Below are 17,136 nucleotides of genomic sequence, written 5' to 3'. Positions count from 1 at the left end.
CCCTCAATCATTGCTTTACACAGTGGCATGGAACCATAAGAATGTACAAGCTGATGTTGCATAGTGACCTCAACTGTCGATGAGAATTTTTAAAATTGTTCCATGATCTTTTCAAATTTTGCCTAAACATGAAAACAACTTACTGTCAGTTAAAAATGTGTAAGGAAATGAAAAACAATTGTAAAACTCATATTTGCCTAGTACACTGTAAGTGAAAGCATTGGGAACATTGAGAATTAAGGTGTCCTATTTCTTTGTAAAAGATATACCAAGAATAATGTGGCCAGTCCTTGCCTCCTTCTCCCCATGTCTCTTACAATGCGGAGTAAGCATACCTTGGTGAATTGTCATTTCCTTTCTAAGTTTGAATGGTTTCCAGTGTTGCATCCTTGCAATGCGGTGAAATATCCCAGAGAGTTGCTTTAATGTGCAGGTTTGTGCAGTCGCCACCTCCCCCTCGTCCTCCTCCTTTATGCTCCTCAGTTGGCCGTCCAGGTTGCTCAGGCTGCATACCTAGAGACTCCGAGGCAGCCAAGTCAACATTCCCATAGTCAGCTTCGCTTCCAACTGCATTCACGTCTGACTCAAATTTTACTGCCAGTGTCACTGCCTTTCATTTCTTTGCTGCATTCTCATTTTTGTTGGCGTCTTTGACACCCATTTTGAACTATCTAATTTTCTAAATGTCAGTTGAGTTTATCACTGGGAGACCAGGGAGCAACACAATTACATGCGTGGCTGTCCTGTGTGAACACAAGAAATGACAGATGTGCCATGAATGAGCAGCCACCAACATATTTCAAAAGAAATGACGTGATTAGCCACTGATCAATATGTACATGTGTTCTTTACATAGAGATTTGTGGAATGAAGAGCTAGCAGCCCTGTTTGCACTTTGTAAACTTAGCTCATTGACTGTGATACTAAAATTTGAACTGTGTTATTAGGGGAGTGTTATTATTTGGTATTATTTAACTAAACCATGGTAGCTGAAAATTATGCATAGTGGCACAATGCAACACACACACACACACACACTCTCAGGATTAAGCACACCAAGGATGGGGAACAACTGGAAATCTCATATGCAGCTGATTGAAATGAACATAGGATAATTTTGGGAAACATTTTGAGAGTTTTGTAAAAAGTTAAATATATACCTACTGTAGGACCCAGACATGTCATTCCTAGATATTTACCCATCAGAAATAGAAGCATATATAATAGAAGAACTTGTAGACAGTTGTTCCTAGTAGCTTTATTTGTAATAGCCAAAAACTGGAAATAATAAAAATGTCCATCAACCTGTGAATGAATAAACAACTTGTGGTATATCCACACCGTGGGACACAGCAAGACAAAGGTTAAAAAATTTATATAGACAATATAGCATGTATGACTCTCAAAATAATTACTCTGACACAGAAATAAAAGAAAAAGGTATAGACTCCACTTATAAAAAGTCTGGAAAAATGCAAACTGATTCATAGTGATAGAAAGAGGACAGAAAGCAGTCAGAAAGAAGTGACCAAGAAAAATAAGAAGACCAAATCAAAGGTACATGAAGAAATTTCTTGGCATTATAGATATGTTCATTATGTTGATAGAGACAGTGGTTTTAGGGTTTAAATATATGTCCAAATTAATCAAACTTTCCATTGTAAATATGTGCAGGTTATTCTCTGTCAATTATATCTCAACAAAGCTGTTGTAAAAGTAAATATATAAATATATTTCATTTTTCTTTGTCTTTTACTGTCATTGACTTTGCATATAATTAAAAGTTGTTGTTTTTTTTTTCTTTTTTTTTTTAATATAATTTTTTATTTTTTATAAACATGTATTTTTATCCCCAGTGGTACAGGTCTATGATCTCCCTGATATGAGAAAAGTTGTTGCTTTATACTTGTTTAATGGTGATATAAATTAACTGAAATAAATTTGGTTTAGCCATTCCTTGCTGCTGTGGACTGTGGGCCATTGGTGAAGGACCTCAAGATGGCTAGGCGAAAACTTGTTCTAAAATTCTTTGACCGGGTAACTTTCGGGGAGATCATATCCTGAAACCAGAAGGCCATTTTTGACTCCCCGAAATCCTGGAAAGAGACACCTACCTCCAAATTGGCTACTATCCTGAGAAACCACTTGCTATCGACTGGGCTTATTAGAAAGCCAATGTGGCAAATGCTGGGTTGGTAGATGACTTTGAGAAGAAGTTTAGTGCCCTGAAGGTTCCCGTGCCAAGAGTAAATATACTGTTGGGATGGATGCTGAAGAAAAAGAAGATGTGAACAGTTGTGCTGACCTTTGTCTTTCTCAAAGGCCAGAATTGAGGAATATAAAAAAGAGCTGGAGAAGATGAAGAACTTAATTCCATTTGACTAGTGACCTTTGAAGACCTGAAGAAGTCTTCCCAGAAACCAAATTAGACAAGAAGTATTCCTATTGGCTTTAGAAGCCAATTGAAAATGTATAAACTTGAGCTGGGGAGAAAGCTCTGGTCCTTGTATTATAAATGCTGGACATTAAAAATACTGATATGATACATAAAATAAAATATATTTGGTTTAACATTTTCCCAAGAATTTGTTCTGATCTTTTGTATCATAAGACAAGAATTAATTATTCATACAATATATTTTAAGTTCCATGCCATTCTTACTATCCAGAAAATTTCTAAAAATAAGTAATGAAATCCATAAGATTTTTAGACTTTTTATCTTAACTATTTGGCTAATAGATCCATATAACTTTATCATTAAATGTAGTTAATAAAATCTGAAAGATTAAGCTTTTTATCTTAATTGAATGACTAAATAGATCAGTGTAATTTTATCATTAAATGTAATTAATAGAGCTGCCAGCTGTTAGAATGGGAACCTAACTAGTCACAGAAACACTTAAAAAATAAAAACTGAGCTTCCTTTTTTCCAGTGGGGAAATTTCCAATTACTTTAGAGAAAATAAATTAGGATAATTTAAAATATAGATTATAATTCTGGGCATACTATTCAATTCAAAATAAAATTTAAAATTTTACTAAAATTCCCATTTATGATTGGTTTAAATATACTCTCCAGAAATGACATAAATGGTTGGTATCCTAAAATGAATTTACTGAGCAAGACATTTGAAATAGTATTTTAAAATAAGTATTGGTAAGTTTTATACTTGCAGAAATCAGGGGAAAACATGGGCCTTCTCCTTTGCTCCTCATAATTGATGTTTAAGCCTATGTTTTGACATCACTGAGTCAAACTTTAAGGCGGACATATCTATGAATCAGAACAGGAGCAGGTAGGAGACAAGGGGCCAAATCTAATCATTCATGCTTTCTTGTTGCTGTTGCCAGATGGTAATTGGGTGTTTGTGGCCCTGATTGTGGTTAATGGTGAGGTATTCTTGCAAATAAAATTAAAATTAACAAGTTTACATGCATAGATCACTTTATATAAATTGATGAATAAGTTAAAAAATACCAAGTTTCAGAAGCATTAAAACTGCTAGTTGTCAGTTTTGGCATATGATTCTGTGGAGTACTGTTAACCTCACCCAGAAGTTGGAATGTTACAGTATCTTAGTAATGCTGCTTGGCATTTCCAGTGATTAAATATTTGCTCTAAGCTATAGTTCTTTGTAGCTACTTTAACAGGAGAAGTGCAAAAAGAAGACAAGAATGTTGTTGAATACCTCAGCATGAAATTAGAAACTGATCTAAATCTAATACAGCCTAAACAATATCAAAATCAAGGTGACAAAATATTTTCACTATTGAAATGAGTGTATAGGAAACAACATGTACCCTAAAAATTCATCTTAATAATTCAACCAACATTAATGCAACATTTTCTATGCCTGGAATATTTGTCTCAGAACAAAGATCAAGACTATGGATAAGGACAATTGCTGCCTTTTGTGTTGTAAAATTTGATTTTAAGAATAATTAATGTTAAGTAATAAATAATTGTTTTATTATCAATTAATTTTAATGATTTTTATTTAACATTTATTTCATTAATGTTCCCTTCTTTGACTTTTTTCTAATAATCAAATATCTATTTCAAGTAAACATTTTTACATTTTATCACAATATATTGTCTCTTAAGAATAATAAATCAAGCATTTATTATCATCTCTTTATTTTTTAACTAAAAACCTTTGAAACTAAAATTCTGTCACACAAAATGATTTCCTTTTTATTATTATGGGCATTTATTATTATTTTCAAGCATATGGATAAATTATCATTTTAAAATATAAGAAAAACTTGTGATTTGGAGATTTCCCCAGATTCCCCACAAATTCCAGTTTCCTATGCCCAAATTCCTAGTATTAGTATCCATATGGAATTTGAAAACACCTTGTTAGCAGTTTTATTTATTCCCCACTTTAACAGTCCTGTATATATAGATTTATTTGAAGTCTAACTTCACCTTTAATTTCCATGGCTTGTGGGTTATTAGTCCTGGGTTATCAAGTTGTTCCAAGACTTTCTAAACACATGTTCAAAATCTCCCTTCCTTATACTTTGTTGTGAGAATAGGATGTAGTAGTCTTTTGAGTACATCTTTTCATACATACATCAAAATAAAATAACTCAGTTACTTAAAACATTCTACAATGACAAAATCACCAAAAGTAACATAAAACAAAATATATGGTCTAATTCTCACTCTCATAAATAAAACATATTTGTAACAGACTCTGATAAAGTGAATTACTATTTTAGACTTTTAGAATCTAAATGAGAAAAAAATATGGATAGCTTTTATTTTTTAATACTTAAAATATGAACCAGTAATCCAGATGAAATTATTATCAGGGAATTATTTCCATGTAATGAGAGATGAGAAAAGATTTGGCCATTCTTCCCCAATGGCATACTATGAGTTTAGTCAAGGATATGACCACTTAAAACAATTTTACCACTATTTCACTATCAACCTCTAACTTAGAAATAAGAATTCCTCACGTATCTTAATATTCATTGTAAATACGCAGCCCAAGCTTGAGGTTCCCTCATATTGTACAAAAAGAAATAAAAAGAATTCAATTAAATATCAGGGTTATGTCTGAAAATGTATAAATACCATTATTTGTTAAATACTTTGATAACACGGACTAAAGAGTTTAGCTTTTTCTTTTGAATACTGTATAAGATAAGAATTTGGCATACATTGTAGAAGGCATTTATTTTTAAAAAAAAGATTTGGGGGCATCTTAAGAAACATGCTGAAGAAAATGTGTTTCTTATCTTTTATTAGTATGTGGGATAAATATACGAAAATATTTATGAGATTATCCCAAGGGAAAAATGCATTCCAGCAAGATAAAGGTATATGCCTACTAACAGAGTAGTAGAGCAAAGGCAGAGCAAAAGTATGTGCCTAACATTACATACAATAAAATAAAGTGCTTGCAGGGGATTATAATGTGCACTTTGAAGGAGGTTTGCTGAATATCTACTTCCTCTGTTAGCCACATCAAATAGCAGTGTTTTACTTATATCATTTTTCTTATATTTATTATGAAATATTTCATATATACAAAACTTTAATATAACATGATATAATATACATATCATATAAATACATACAAGAATAAAAAACATACACAGACACACACACAAGCATAAGAAATAGAACATTACCAATATACTCAAAGTCCCTTAGGTTCCCCTCCCAATCCCACCTCAAATTTCACCGTAGGGGTAAGTACTGTTCTGAAAGTTATTCTTATCATTCTCTTGCTTTATCCTATACATGCAACAAAGCACACAACTGTTACATGTAAAACTCAATGATTTTATATCTATGTATATGCTCCTGTAACCAGAACAGAGATTAAGACATATTAACACTTCCTGGGCCCCAGAAAGCTCTATTGTATCTCTTCCCAGTCATACCAACCCCAATGCTGCAAACAGTATACTTCCTTCTATTAACATAAAGTGGTATTGCCTGTTCTTAAAATTAATATAAATGGAATCAGAGAGCATATATTTTTAGAGGTTGGGGGAAGAGCAGAGGGAGAGGCAGAGAGAGAGAATCTTAAGGAGGCTCCATGCCCAACACAGAGACCAATGTGCCCAGTGCAGGGCTTGATCTCACAACCTTGAAGACATGACCTGAGCTGAGATCTAGAGTCGGACACCTAACTGACTGAGCCACCCAGTTGCCCCCAGCATATATGACTTCTAATATTCAACACTGTGGCTTTGAAATATATTCACATTGTTGTGTGTATCATAGCACTCAAATTGTTGCTGCCTCATTTTCCAGGATTTGTCTGGTCTACAGCTCATGTGCATGTATTATTCCCAATTTGGAGTTGTTATGAGTAAGGCTGATACAAACATCTTTGTACACGTCTTATTGGTAGTCTAATGCATTCAGTTTTTGTTAGATTTACACTTATGAGTGGAAATTCTGGGGCAGAGGTAGGTATATGCTTATTTTTAGTAGATACTGCAGTTTGCCCAAGTAAATGTATCACATTAAACTCCTACCAGCAATATGTGTGAGTTCTGATAGCTCCACACTTTCTTCAAAACTTATTCTTTTCATTTTTTTCTTTAAATTTTAGCCATCTGGTGGATTTGTAATGGTGCATGTCATTGTGGCTTTAATTTGCATTTTCCTAAAGACTGCTATGATTTTGAGCACATTTACATATGCTCATTATCCATTTGGATATCTTTGTACATGAAATGCCTGCTTAAGTCCTTTAACTTCTCTTAAAATTAGGTTGTCTGCCTTTTACTTAATGGTTTGTAGGAGTTATTTTTATGTTTTGGATATAATTTTTATGTTGAATGTATATATGCAAAAAATCCTCTCCCATTCTGTAAATTCTCTTTTAACATAACCATTCCTTCTTGATTCTCAGATCTTTATATCTGGATTTATTTTCTTTCTTAGAGTACACCCTTTGTGTAGTCTAGTACTGAGAATTCAAGTCACTGCAAATCCTGGTTTTGATTACCTGTGAAAGTCTTCATACTTATTTTTAAAAATTACTTAATTTGGTTCACATTTCTTGAGAGTTTTTTCCCTAGAACCCTGGCTTTTAGTTTCTGTTTTGACCTTAGAAAAGTCTACTGTTCTCCTAATTATTGCCCTAGCCTTATCTTTGTACTCATCTTCTCAAATTTCACTATAATATTATGTGTTGGGAAATTACTTTTTTATCTTTTTTGAGATATGCTATACTTTTAATATCTGAGAATTAGAATCATTTATTAATCCTAGAAAATTCTCACATATCATCTCTGAATATTGCCTCACATCAGCCTTATGCCACTCTCTTAATTTAATTACATAAATGCAATGCCTTCTTGAACTCATCTCAACATCTTTCAACATCTTTTTTTATATTTTCTGTTCTCCTTCTTTGATGCATTCTGCATAACTTAAGGTCTACCATATGATTAACTTTCTCTTCTACATGTCTAACTTTAAAAAAATTATTATATATTTTTTGTTTCCTTTGTATTCTTGAAAGGAAAACACCACTGAATCTCTCTTTCAAGTTGTCCATCAAATATATGAGACACCATAGGTTCACCCAGCATCAGGTTTATTCAGCTTTAATAAAAGGGAGAAAGCAGATAGGGGCACTACGTGAGAAGGATAACTCTGGAAGCTTCAGACGTGCAGGTGCGGCATCTCATGTGCCCAATCATTTTTACTCTTCTAAGAAATGACAAGAAGGTGATAAGAGTGTCAGTCACATCAGAATAGGGAAGCCAGAGAGGCTAGAGCCCCTCAGTACAAGTATCTTTCTGGTCACCTAAAGGGGTATGTAGCTAGCTCCCATTCTTTAGCATTGCTTCAGTACCTTAATGACAGAGTATGAAATAAATAAGAATAGCAGCCATGCACAGAGTGCTTGAGTTTATCCTTTCATAAAGTAGATCAAGTAATAGATGGAGTCTTCTGGGCCAAGTCTATTTCACGGTAAGCTTACTGGCTCCATAGACACTACCAGTGGTCGTTACCTCATTTCTCAAGTTATAATCAAAATAGACATACATAGTGGCTCTTGGAACCACAACAATGGTCCCTTGGTCTGTGGAGCAAGAGCTATTCTAGTAGAAAAAGCTGAGATGAATCCTTTGAACCCCTTCTTCATTTTCTTCTGACCAATATTGTGAACATAGAGCAAATCATATCCCACATGTATTGGCAGAAATCAGTGCCCCCCTCAAAGATTTGAAGATATATAACATGTTAGATAGGAACAATCCTTAGGGAGGAAAGTCAAATAAAGTGTGGAAGGAGATAAGAAGAACCAAGTGGGGTTGAGGTTATAATTTGAAGTGTCTTCTGGGCAGGCATTTGTACAGTACCCAAAGGACTGAAGTGTGTGGATATCTGGGAAAAAGCATTTCTCACAGAGAGAAATCAAATGTAATGGCCTTGAAGCCAGACTGTCATGGCCTGTCGGATGAGCAGTGGGGAGGCCAGCATGGCTTGAGATCATTGACTGAGAAGAGGCCAGAGAAGTGACAGCAATAAATCATGTGGGACTTTGTAGATCATTTTAGGAATTTGGGCTTTTACTCTTGAGTGAGGTGGGAAGCAATGTGGTGTAAAATAATGTGTGTGTGTGGTTTTTTTTAATGTGTTTTAATGAGATCGTACTGGCCACTTCATTTAAGAATAGACCGATTGGCAGTGAGAATAGGAGACTGGCTATAGGGTTAGTACAAGTGGAAGCAGTAGAAGTGGTAAAATTGTGGAAGTATTTTTATATGTTCATTCTATCAGATTCAGTTGTTAGTATTCCAGCTTCTTGGGAGATAGTCCCACAAATTTCATATATCCTCTTCCCTTTAGAAGTACATGTATCTTGAGCCTTTGGATAAACATCCAGAAGTCTCATTAATGTTGACCTTGATCTTAAAACAAACACTTTTTATATTAAAGTCCTGATTATAAGAGCCAAACACATCTCAAAAAAAAATTTACCTTTAGTTCATTTCTCACTCCCTTTCATCCCCTTCATAAAGTTGCTTGCCTGATTCTATTAAGAGGAGGGCAATTCTAATAATTGAGAGTTTTGGCAGCTATCTATACAGCCTGACCATACTGTGAACTTTGGTCATTGTGTCCAGCATTCTGGATCCCTGCTTGTAGCAGAAGGGCAAATTCTGGGTTCCTGCTTGTGGCTTCTTTAACACAGGAGGCCTTCTTAGTGTGAAAAGCTGAATTCAATTCCAGTTAAAGAATTTTAACTTAGTTTTTAATAGGATGAGTCATTCCACAGTTAAGCATGATAAAGGACACAGACATACACATACACACAAAAGAAAGTTAGAAAATTTATTTTCAACCTTCCAAAATCTTCCACAGATGAACTTGACATTGATTAACACTTTTCAAAGCAAAGTACCTAAAAGGATTTGTATTAAGTTAGAGAAGTTTATAGACGATGTCCCCTAGAAAGACCCAGGTGGTTAATGACCAAACCTAAGGCATGCATTCTCTTTATTTTCCTATCAGAGGACTGTACTTACTAAAAGTAATAATTTTTTTGTTCTCATATACCAAATGAAAACCACTAATTATTCACTGTTTTTTGGAAAACAGAAAATTGGCCTATGAGTTTTAGGAGTTTGCCAACATTGCTCAGTTGAGAAAGGATTTTCTGTGGAATTCAAATGTGGGGATGTAAGCTTTGAAAAGTTCTTGTTCTTATGGACACAAACCAGAAAAATAAGTAAAGGTGAAACCACCTCAGAAAATTCAGAAGTTATAAATAACAAACTATAACATCACATCAAGTCACTAAATGATCTTTAGGGTATTGGAAATCAGAATTCATTTCCGCTTAAAAAGAAAAACAGGTAAGGGGAAGTAAGCTATAATCAGAATATAAACACTGTGTGAAAGATCTCTTACTGCGTTTTTGTTTTTGTTTTCCTGTTGAGAAGATGTTTCATGATTTGTTGTCTTCCAAAATTCTTTGGTACTAAACCAATGAAAAATTTTTCTATCTAATACAAAATAATTATGAGATAAGGGATTAACCAACAATTTTTGTATGGAGCATGACCTACGAACAAAACCCAAAGCTTGCCATTAAATTCCTGTGTAACTAACAAGATCATTTCTCTGTCTCTTCATTTGCCTAGAGGCAAAATAATATTGTCCCTCTAACTTAATACATAACAATACATAAATGAGATTGTTTTCTTATAGTCTTAACAAGCATCCATCTAAAGTGTTATCTAGTATACAGTACATTAAAAATACAGCATATTATCAGATTTTCAGTGATACTGCAGTTACGAACTCTGGTTGTTAGGAATCAGGGGAGAAAGTTACAGAGAATTCCCATGACTCATGATAGTTTTGGCTATTAAGCCTCAAATACTTATTTACAAACAAACTGAAAATGTGAAATCAAACAAATTTTCACAGCTCCAAGGAGATCAGATAAGATACTTAGGTATCTCAAATCACTCTCAGTTATAATTATCTTTTAAAGTTATTTTTAGCACAAATGATGATAATTCTAGAAAAATGGCAAAGCAAATCCTGAAAAACTGAAAATATTTGGTGAGCTTTCATTCTATTTTCCACTGGTTTTTACTCAGAAACTGAAAGATAAAATTAATTTTCAATTGCCTCATGAGTGGAAGGGACAATAAGAACTGCAAAAAAGTATGCACATTAAATAAATATGTCCTAAGTAACAATACAGCAGTATATACAGATTTGGGCACAACAGAATAGACTATGTGAATCCCATATCTTGGGTTTCTCTTTAAGTATTATCTGTTAAAACTTTTGAGGTTGTTTTTTTTTCTTTTCCTTTGCAGTGGCCAGTTTCTTCTGAGGTCTGTTGGGGAACAGTTGTCTTCACTTGAAAGCTAAGCTTACTTTTCCATTGCAACATTTATGTTCACTGCCCAGCTGGCTTCAGTGGCATCTCATTATTTTTGATGTTTTTTACTTTTGAAGATTTCTGTAAATAAAGAAAAATAAGAGGGGTTCATCAGGAATGTGTATTGGAAGTAGTCAAGAAAGAAACTATGTGCTTTCAAATACTATTTATAGTACACTCACAGGCATGTATGTTTTTTGAAAAATAATTGGGAGCACATTAAGAGGAGGCAAACACACAAAAACAAAACTGAAGTAAACTAAATTAAACAAGGAAGAAATGTAAACTCAAGGCAGAAATTTCTATGAGGTTGGACATAATACCTTAAATTTGCAAAGTGTTTCTCTGGCTACATAGTGCTTTTCTTTACATTTTAGTTAATCTTTATAAAAACTCCAGTGTGCAGGTAGCATAAGGTAAAAAACCGAATCTGCAATGAAGAGACCTGTCCAGCAATCACACAGCAAATAAGAGACTGAAGCTTGATTGTGCTCTAAAAGTGTCCGATTGCAGACCCATCACCTTGGCTGTGCCACGATGCCTACAGAATGGAGCCCAAACCTAGTGGAGTTCTAAAGACTGCAGAGGAGGAAAAGAGCAATGATAAACGTTAAACTGAACAGGTCTCAAGCATAAGCAGAGTGACCTACCCTCTCATGAGCATATTCGGACTTGACATTAACATACAATAACATCATATCAAACCCTCAAGGAAAGCAAGCTACACTGCAGATAGGAATTCTGTGTGTTCAAGCAAGACACTCATTCCTTTCCATTATGGCTTTGTGGAACATGGGGGATGGGTGGTTTAAAAAAATTCTAACAGCATGCACTCTAATGGTCAAGAGGTACAGAAGACCAGTCCTCTCTTGCTTTCCCATACTTCCGTTGTACTAGTGATCTGTGAAGTGTTAGTCACATGACCCTGAAGAGGAACACTCTGAGGCTCTTAACTCTGAGCTTTCATTTGCCTATGACTTCCTCCCTCCTTTCCCTCCTTTTCTTCCTCTTTTCCCCTCCACTTCTTCCTTCCTTTTTTCCTCCCTCCATCTCTCTCTTCTTCCTTTTGTTTTTTCCTTCTTTCTCTTCCTCCCTCTCTCTTTGTCTCTCTCCCCTCCTTTCCCCTCCCACCACCCCCCTTCTTTCATTCCTCCCTTCCTTCCTCTCTCCCTCCATTCCTTCCTTTCTTCCTTCTTTCTTCCTTTTCTGCTATATACTAGCTTTGTAATCTTAAAGAAGTTACCTAGCCTTTATGCGCCTCATTTCCTCATCTTTAAAATGAAGAAGGGGGAACGGATAATAATTCCTATTTTACAGGGTTATGACAAAGATGAAATGAACCGACAGATGTAAAGGATTTTACATTTAACACTAAGAAGTTTAAGTTGTCTCCCCAACTGTTAGCTATTTTTATTATAAGTGTGAAATATAAAGACAAAATACAGCTTTGTGACCTCTGAGGAGCTCATAGACTAACGGGGGAAGAAGAAAAAGATGTCAAAGCAGAAAGAAGTGGAATTTCTCCACACCCCGTGTTAATTTCCCTGGAAATCTTAATTTATGTTCTTGTGTCAACACTTCCCAGTGTTAACTAGGGCTGGGGTTGGGAGTATGTGGTGGGATGTGGGTAGTCCGTGGCCTAAAGAGAGAAAGCCTGGATTCCATAGTCTTCTTGATTTTATTCTCTCTCATTATCTGCTAGCCCCAGCTGCTACCTTTAGATTTTTAGGTCTTTCTCACATCACAAACAGTAATAAAACTACCCACCGTCGAGTATACATTATCGATGAAAGAACACGGGCTTTTTAGGCAGTATGCCCAGATTTAATTCCCACTTCTATCACCTACAATCTTTGTGACTTTATCTGTAAAAAGGGATAACAACATTATTTCTCCTATAGTATTGTTTTTCTTGGGGAAGGGGAGGAGGGCAAATAAAATCAAGATATTGTAGGACAGAGAAGGGGAATCTGAAGAACTAGGTCTGATTCCTAATTCTAAGACCTACAGGCTGTATATCTGGTGGAATGTCTGAATTCCATTTCTCTATCAGGAAATGAGTTGTGATAGTAATAAGTGAATCACAGAGTTGAGGAAATATCAAACGAAATAATGGTCCTGTAAGTGCTTTGCACAACGTAAAGTGCTACAGAAATATTACCTGCTATTATCATCATCTCATATTCACATAAAACTATAATAAGCCTGAAGTCTGAAAGTTCAATCTGTCATCTTGACAGTTATTAGTCTCACTCTCCCTTGTCAATAAACTGATTTAAGATAGGACATAGTTAAGCAGAAAAACGGGAGGTGAGGGAATCAGAATAATCAGATTATCTCAATATAAAATAATAGGATTTAAATAATCTTTGTTTTGGAAGGGACCTTACAAGTTGCCTTTCCTTGCCTGATCTAGCCCAATCTTCCATCCAGTGTAAGAAGGCCCTAAATAACACTTGTGTTCTTGTGGCCGATTCAGGTTGACAGAATGGATTTTACATTGAATAGAAACCAAGTTCTTTATTGTGTTAAACTGTAAGATTCTCAATGCATGCAGGAACTGATTTTCCTGACAATAATTTAGATTTTAAAATTCTAACTGATTTAAAAGCTTCAACTTTTTCAGCATTCATCAACTCTTCCTTTCGGAAATGTGACAAACCTAACATGGAGGTGATGTTTCTGACATTGAGCTGAATATTCACTGATTGCTTTTGAATTCACATTTACTTAAATGATCAAATTAACGGAGGAGTGTGGAATCGAGCACACTCCTTTGAGATCAAGCCAAACACTTCATCCACAGAAGGACAGATAAACAATGCAGTTTAGTTTTGTCTTCCTCTCTAAAAAGTATCCTCTGGTAGTTAAAATCTGCATCTTTGTAAGAATAGCCTACTATTCAATCCACAAAATCAAGCTTTATATACGTAACATCAGATGAATTTTTTGAATGAGAAGATTAAGGTGAAAGAAAAGCCTCCATTTCCTCTTACTTTATAAAAATCAAGTTCAAGTATATCTAAAATTGCTTTACATTCTCTTCTAGAGCCAATGCTTCCTAAAGAGTGAATTTGAACCACCGCTAGTCAGACCCTGCTCACTTTCCTTTTCAGGAACTTTGGGATCCAGTCTCCTCAAATTGCTCCAGCTGATGATGAACAGTAGAACCTGAAGTAAAGCGCATCTGTTTCTTGTAGGGGGCAACTCAGCTGCAAAATGCGGTTTTCTGGAATCTCTTCTGAACCTTTTCAACTGAATTTTCACTCATGTACCTACCCACTCTCACAACAGTACCAATCCTCTCTTTGCCTTTTCTTAGGATCTTTTGTATTTAAGTCATTGGTTGAGATTGAAATATCTGCTTTATTCTTCCTCCCATCATAGAGCACCATTTTCTGGAGGCAAGTCTTATATTTATACTCCTGGCAACTGTTTCTGCACACAAGAAATGTTTGATGGTTCTCACACATTATCTGCCAAATTCAAAATGGGAGTCTGGGTCTGGTCAAGAAATACTTACCAAGAACCTACAACAAGGCAGACACTCTTTTAGAACCCGAGGATACAGCAAATTGATACAAATCCCTGCCTCCATGGTACTTTCATGTGAGAAAGGTGTAAAGTAAAGAAGTAAAACGTACAGGATGGCATATGGGAGACAGGCAGCCCCAGACAGGAAGGTTAGAATTTTAAGTAAAGTCTCTGTAGAAGGGATCACTAAGAAGGCAGTGGCTAAGGAAAGATCTACAGAAGATGACGCTGGACATCATGTCACTCTCTGGGGGAAGATTACACCACTTGAAAAAAAAAAAAAGTCTGGGTAGGTGTTGAGGATGGAGCATACGTCTAGTTTTGGAGAAACATCTGGGGGCTGATGTAGGTAGGTAGGGATGAATGGGGAGAGAAGTACAGAGATCATTGGAGGGTTTGGTAGAAAGGTGTTATATGATCTAAGGTTTTCACATATTCCCTCTGGCTACTATTGAGAACGGATGGTATGAGACAAGGGCAGAAGCAGACTGACCAGGAAGGAAGTTTGTGATACAAGAATCCAAACAAGAAATAATGATGGCTTAGATTTGGTTGACAACAGTAAACATGGCAAAAAAAAAAAAAAAAGTCATATTCTAGATATTGCTTGAGGATAAAACCAATAGGATTTGCTGAGAGAGTGGGTGTGATGAGTAGGAAGAAAGAGTTTTTCATAACTCTTCTCCCTCGTTGTTTTTCCAAGTGTGGTCCAAAGACTCCCTGCCTCACAGTCTTGCAAAAGACACGTCAGAAGAGATTCCTAGTTTCTACCTAGGAACTACTGAATCAGACTGTTAAGAGCAGAGGTTGGAAAACTTTTATTCTAAAGGTTCCAACAGTAATTATCTTGGGCTTTACATATGGTTTCTGTCAAAATCACTCAATTCTGCTGATACAGTATAAAAGCTGCCATAGGCAACATTAAATGAATGTGTTTGGCTTTGGTTGCAAGTCAACCTTATATAGATAATGAAATTTGACTTTCATGTAATTTTCATGTGCCAGAAAATATTTTTTTTATCTTTCAAACACTTAAAAATGAAAAAACAAACGTTTTTATCTCATGGACATACAAAAACAGGCAATGGGACAGACTCTCCCACTGCTAGTTTGCCCATTTTTCTCTAGAGAGCAGATTCCAAGAATATGTATTTTTAACATGCTCATTAAGTGAATTTTTTTATACAGAAGAACTTAGAGAATCAGTGCAATAAGTTTTGAGAGTTATTGTCATCTGTTCATTTTTCTTTTGCTTTGTTCATTGATCAGAATAAAAACAGATTTCTTTAATAAAATGAGAAACAGAATTGGTTTGGAATAATGGATAAAAGCAAGATCCTCATCTGCCAACAAGAAAAAAGGTTAGAAGTAAAGAAAAAGGAACTGAAAGTTAATTATGAAAATAATTAGGGAATTGGGGAGAGACTCAAAAACTTATTTTTTAGAAGTAAACTGTAGTTTAAAAATGCATTTATCAAAATGAAATCTTGCCATTTGTGACGATGTGGATGGAACTAGAGGGTATTATGCTTAGCAAAATAAGTCAATCAGAGAAGACAATTATCATATGATCTCCCTGATATGAGGAAGTTGAGAGGCAATGTGGGAGGTGTGGGTGTTGGAAAAGAATAAATGAAACAAGGTGGGATCAGGAGGGAGACAAACTGTAAGAGACTCTTAATTTCACAAAGCAAACTGAGGGTTGCAGGGGGGTGGGGGAGAGGCAGGTAGGGAGAGGGTGGTGGGGAAGATATGTGCTATGGTGAGTGCTGTGAAGTGTATAAACCTGGTGATACACAGATCTGTACCCCTGGGGCTAATAATATATTACATGTTAATAAAAAAATTTTAAAAAGTATTAAAAGAACATACTGTAAAAGAAAAAAGCATTTATTATTAAAAAGGATCAATCAATGATTTGTGCATGATTCCATAAAAGTCAAAGGCAGAGGTCACCATATGTATCCAATTCCCTGTTCTACATAGGTTAAGGTACTGTCATTGATCTGGAGAACAGTAGGATTTTGCCCTATGAAAGAATACCACCTATCACAATTTGCACACCATGCATTCAGCTCATCTCTGCTTATAAGCAACCTTGTGGTTTAGGTCTCAGGTAGTATATGAATTTGCACCACGACATCTCTTTTTTTTGCTTGATCATATAATGCTTTGATTGCTCTCTCTAGTGTCACACTCAGATCATAAGAAAATACAGGGAAAACAAGAAAAAATTAATTTACTTAAACAGATCTCTTAACTATAATTACAGTACGAAAATAGTGATCATTTTGGGTTTAAAAAATTAACTTTGATTTTTCATTTAGTATTTCTCAACTTCATCCCTCTTTTGCTGTCATTCTATTCTCTTCTTTGTCTCAAGATTTAATTCACCAATGTTTCATTTCTGAGATGGAATCAAATAGAAATTGACAAAATTTTATTTCAGAGAAAATAATTTTCAAAAATATAACTCAAGTGCAGTGTCAAGTCCTAGTAGGGAGATACAAAATTACTAGCAAACAGCCTTTGGGTTATCTCAAGAATTTATTGGTGAAAAAAATAATGGGTTTCTAAGCATTTAGTGAGCATTATGAAAACTATATGAGTGGAGTGAACAGAAAAAGAAAGTGGAGAGGAAGACAGGACTTCAAACAGGCTGCTCAATAGTCCATCCTGGTCTAACACTCCTGACTTCTGACAGCCGGA

The 17,136-nt window shown here is 35.1% G+C and overlaps 1 protein-coding gene and 1 pseudogene across 2 annotated transcripts in view; one reads left to right on the top strand and one right to left on the bottom strand.

The window, feature by feature from the left end:
* Positions 1-1,998: 1,998 nt before the first annotated feature.
* On the top strand, positions 1,999-2,476 carry LOC101682515 (annotated as a pseudogene).
* A 6,836-nt stretch (positions 2,477-9,312) lies between these two features.
* The window catches only part of THEMIS (thymocyte selection associated), a 184,870-nt gene continuing 177,046 nt past the window's right edge, over positions 9,313-17,136 (bottom strand). For both annotated transcript variants that reach the window (XM_004740174.3, XM_013063567.2), the window contains one exon: positions 9,313-10,974. In XM_004740174.3, the coding sequence (XP_004740231.1) occupies positions 10,943-10,974 (32 nt within the window). In that variant the 3' untranslated portion in view covers positions 9,313-10,942. The remainder of the gene's footprint in view (positions 10,975-17,136) is intronic.

This window comes from Mustela putorius, unplaced genomic scaffold (assembly GCF_011764305.1).
Source record: "Mustela putorius furo isolate JIRA1106 unplaced genomic scaffold, ASM1176430v1.1 tig00003863_pilon_pilon_pilon, whole genome shotgun sequence".
In the NCBI taxonomy this organism is placed as follows: domain Eukaryota; kingdom Metazoa; phylum Chordata; class Mammalia; order Carnivora; family Mustelidae; genus Mustela; species Mustela putorius.
This window is presented reverse-complemented; position numbering and strand designations above follow the sequence as displayed.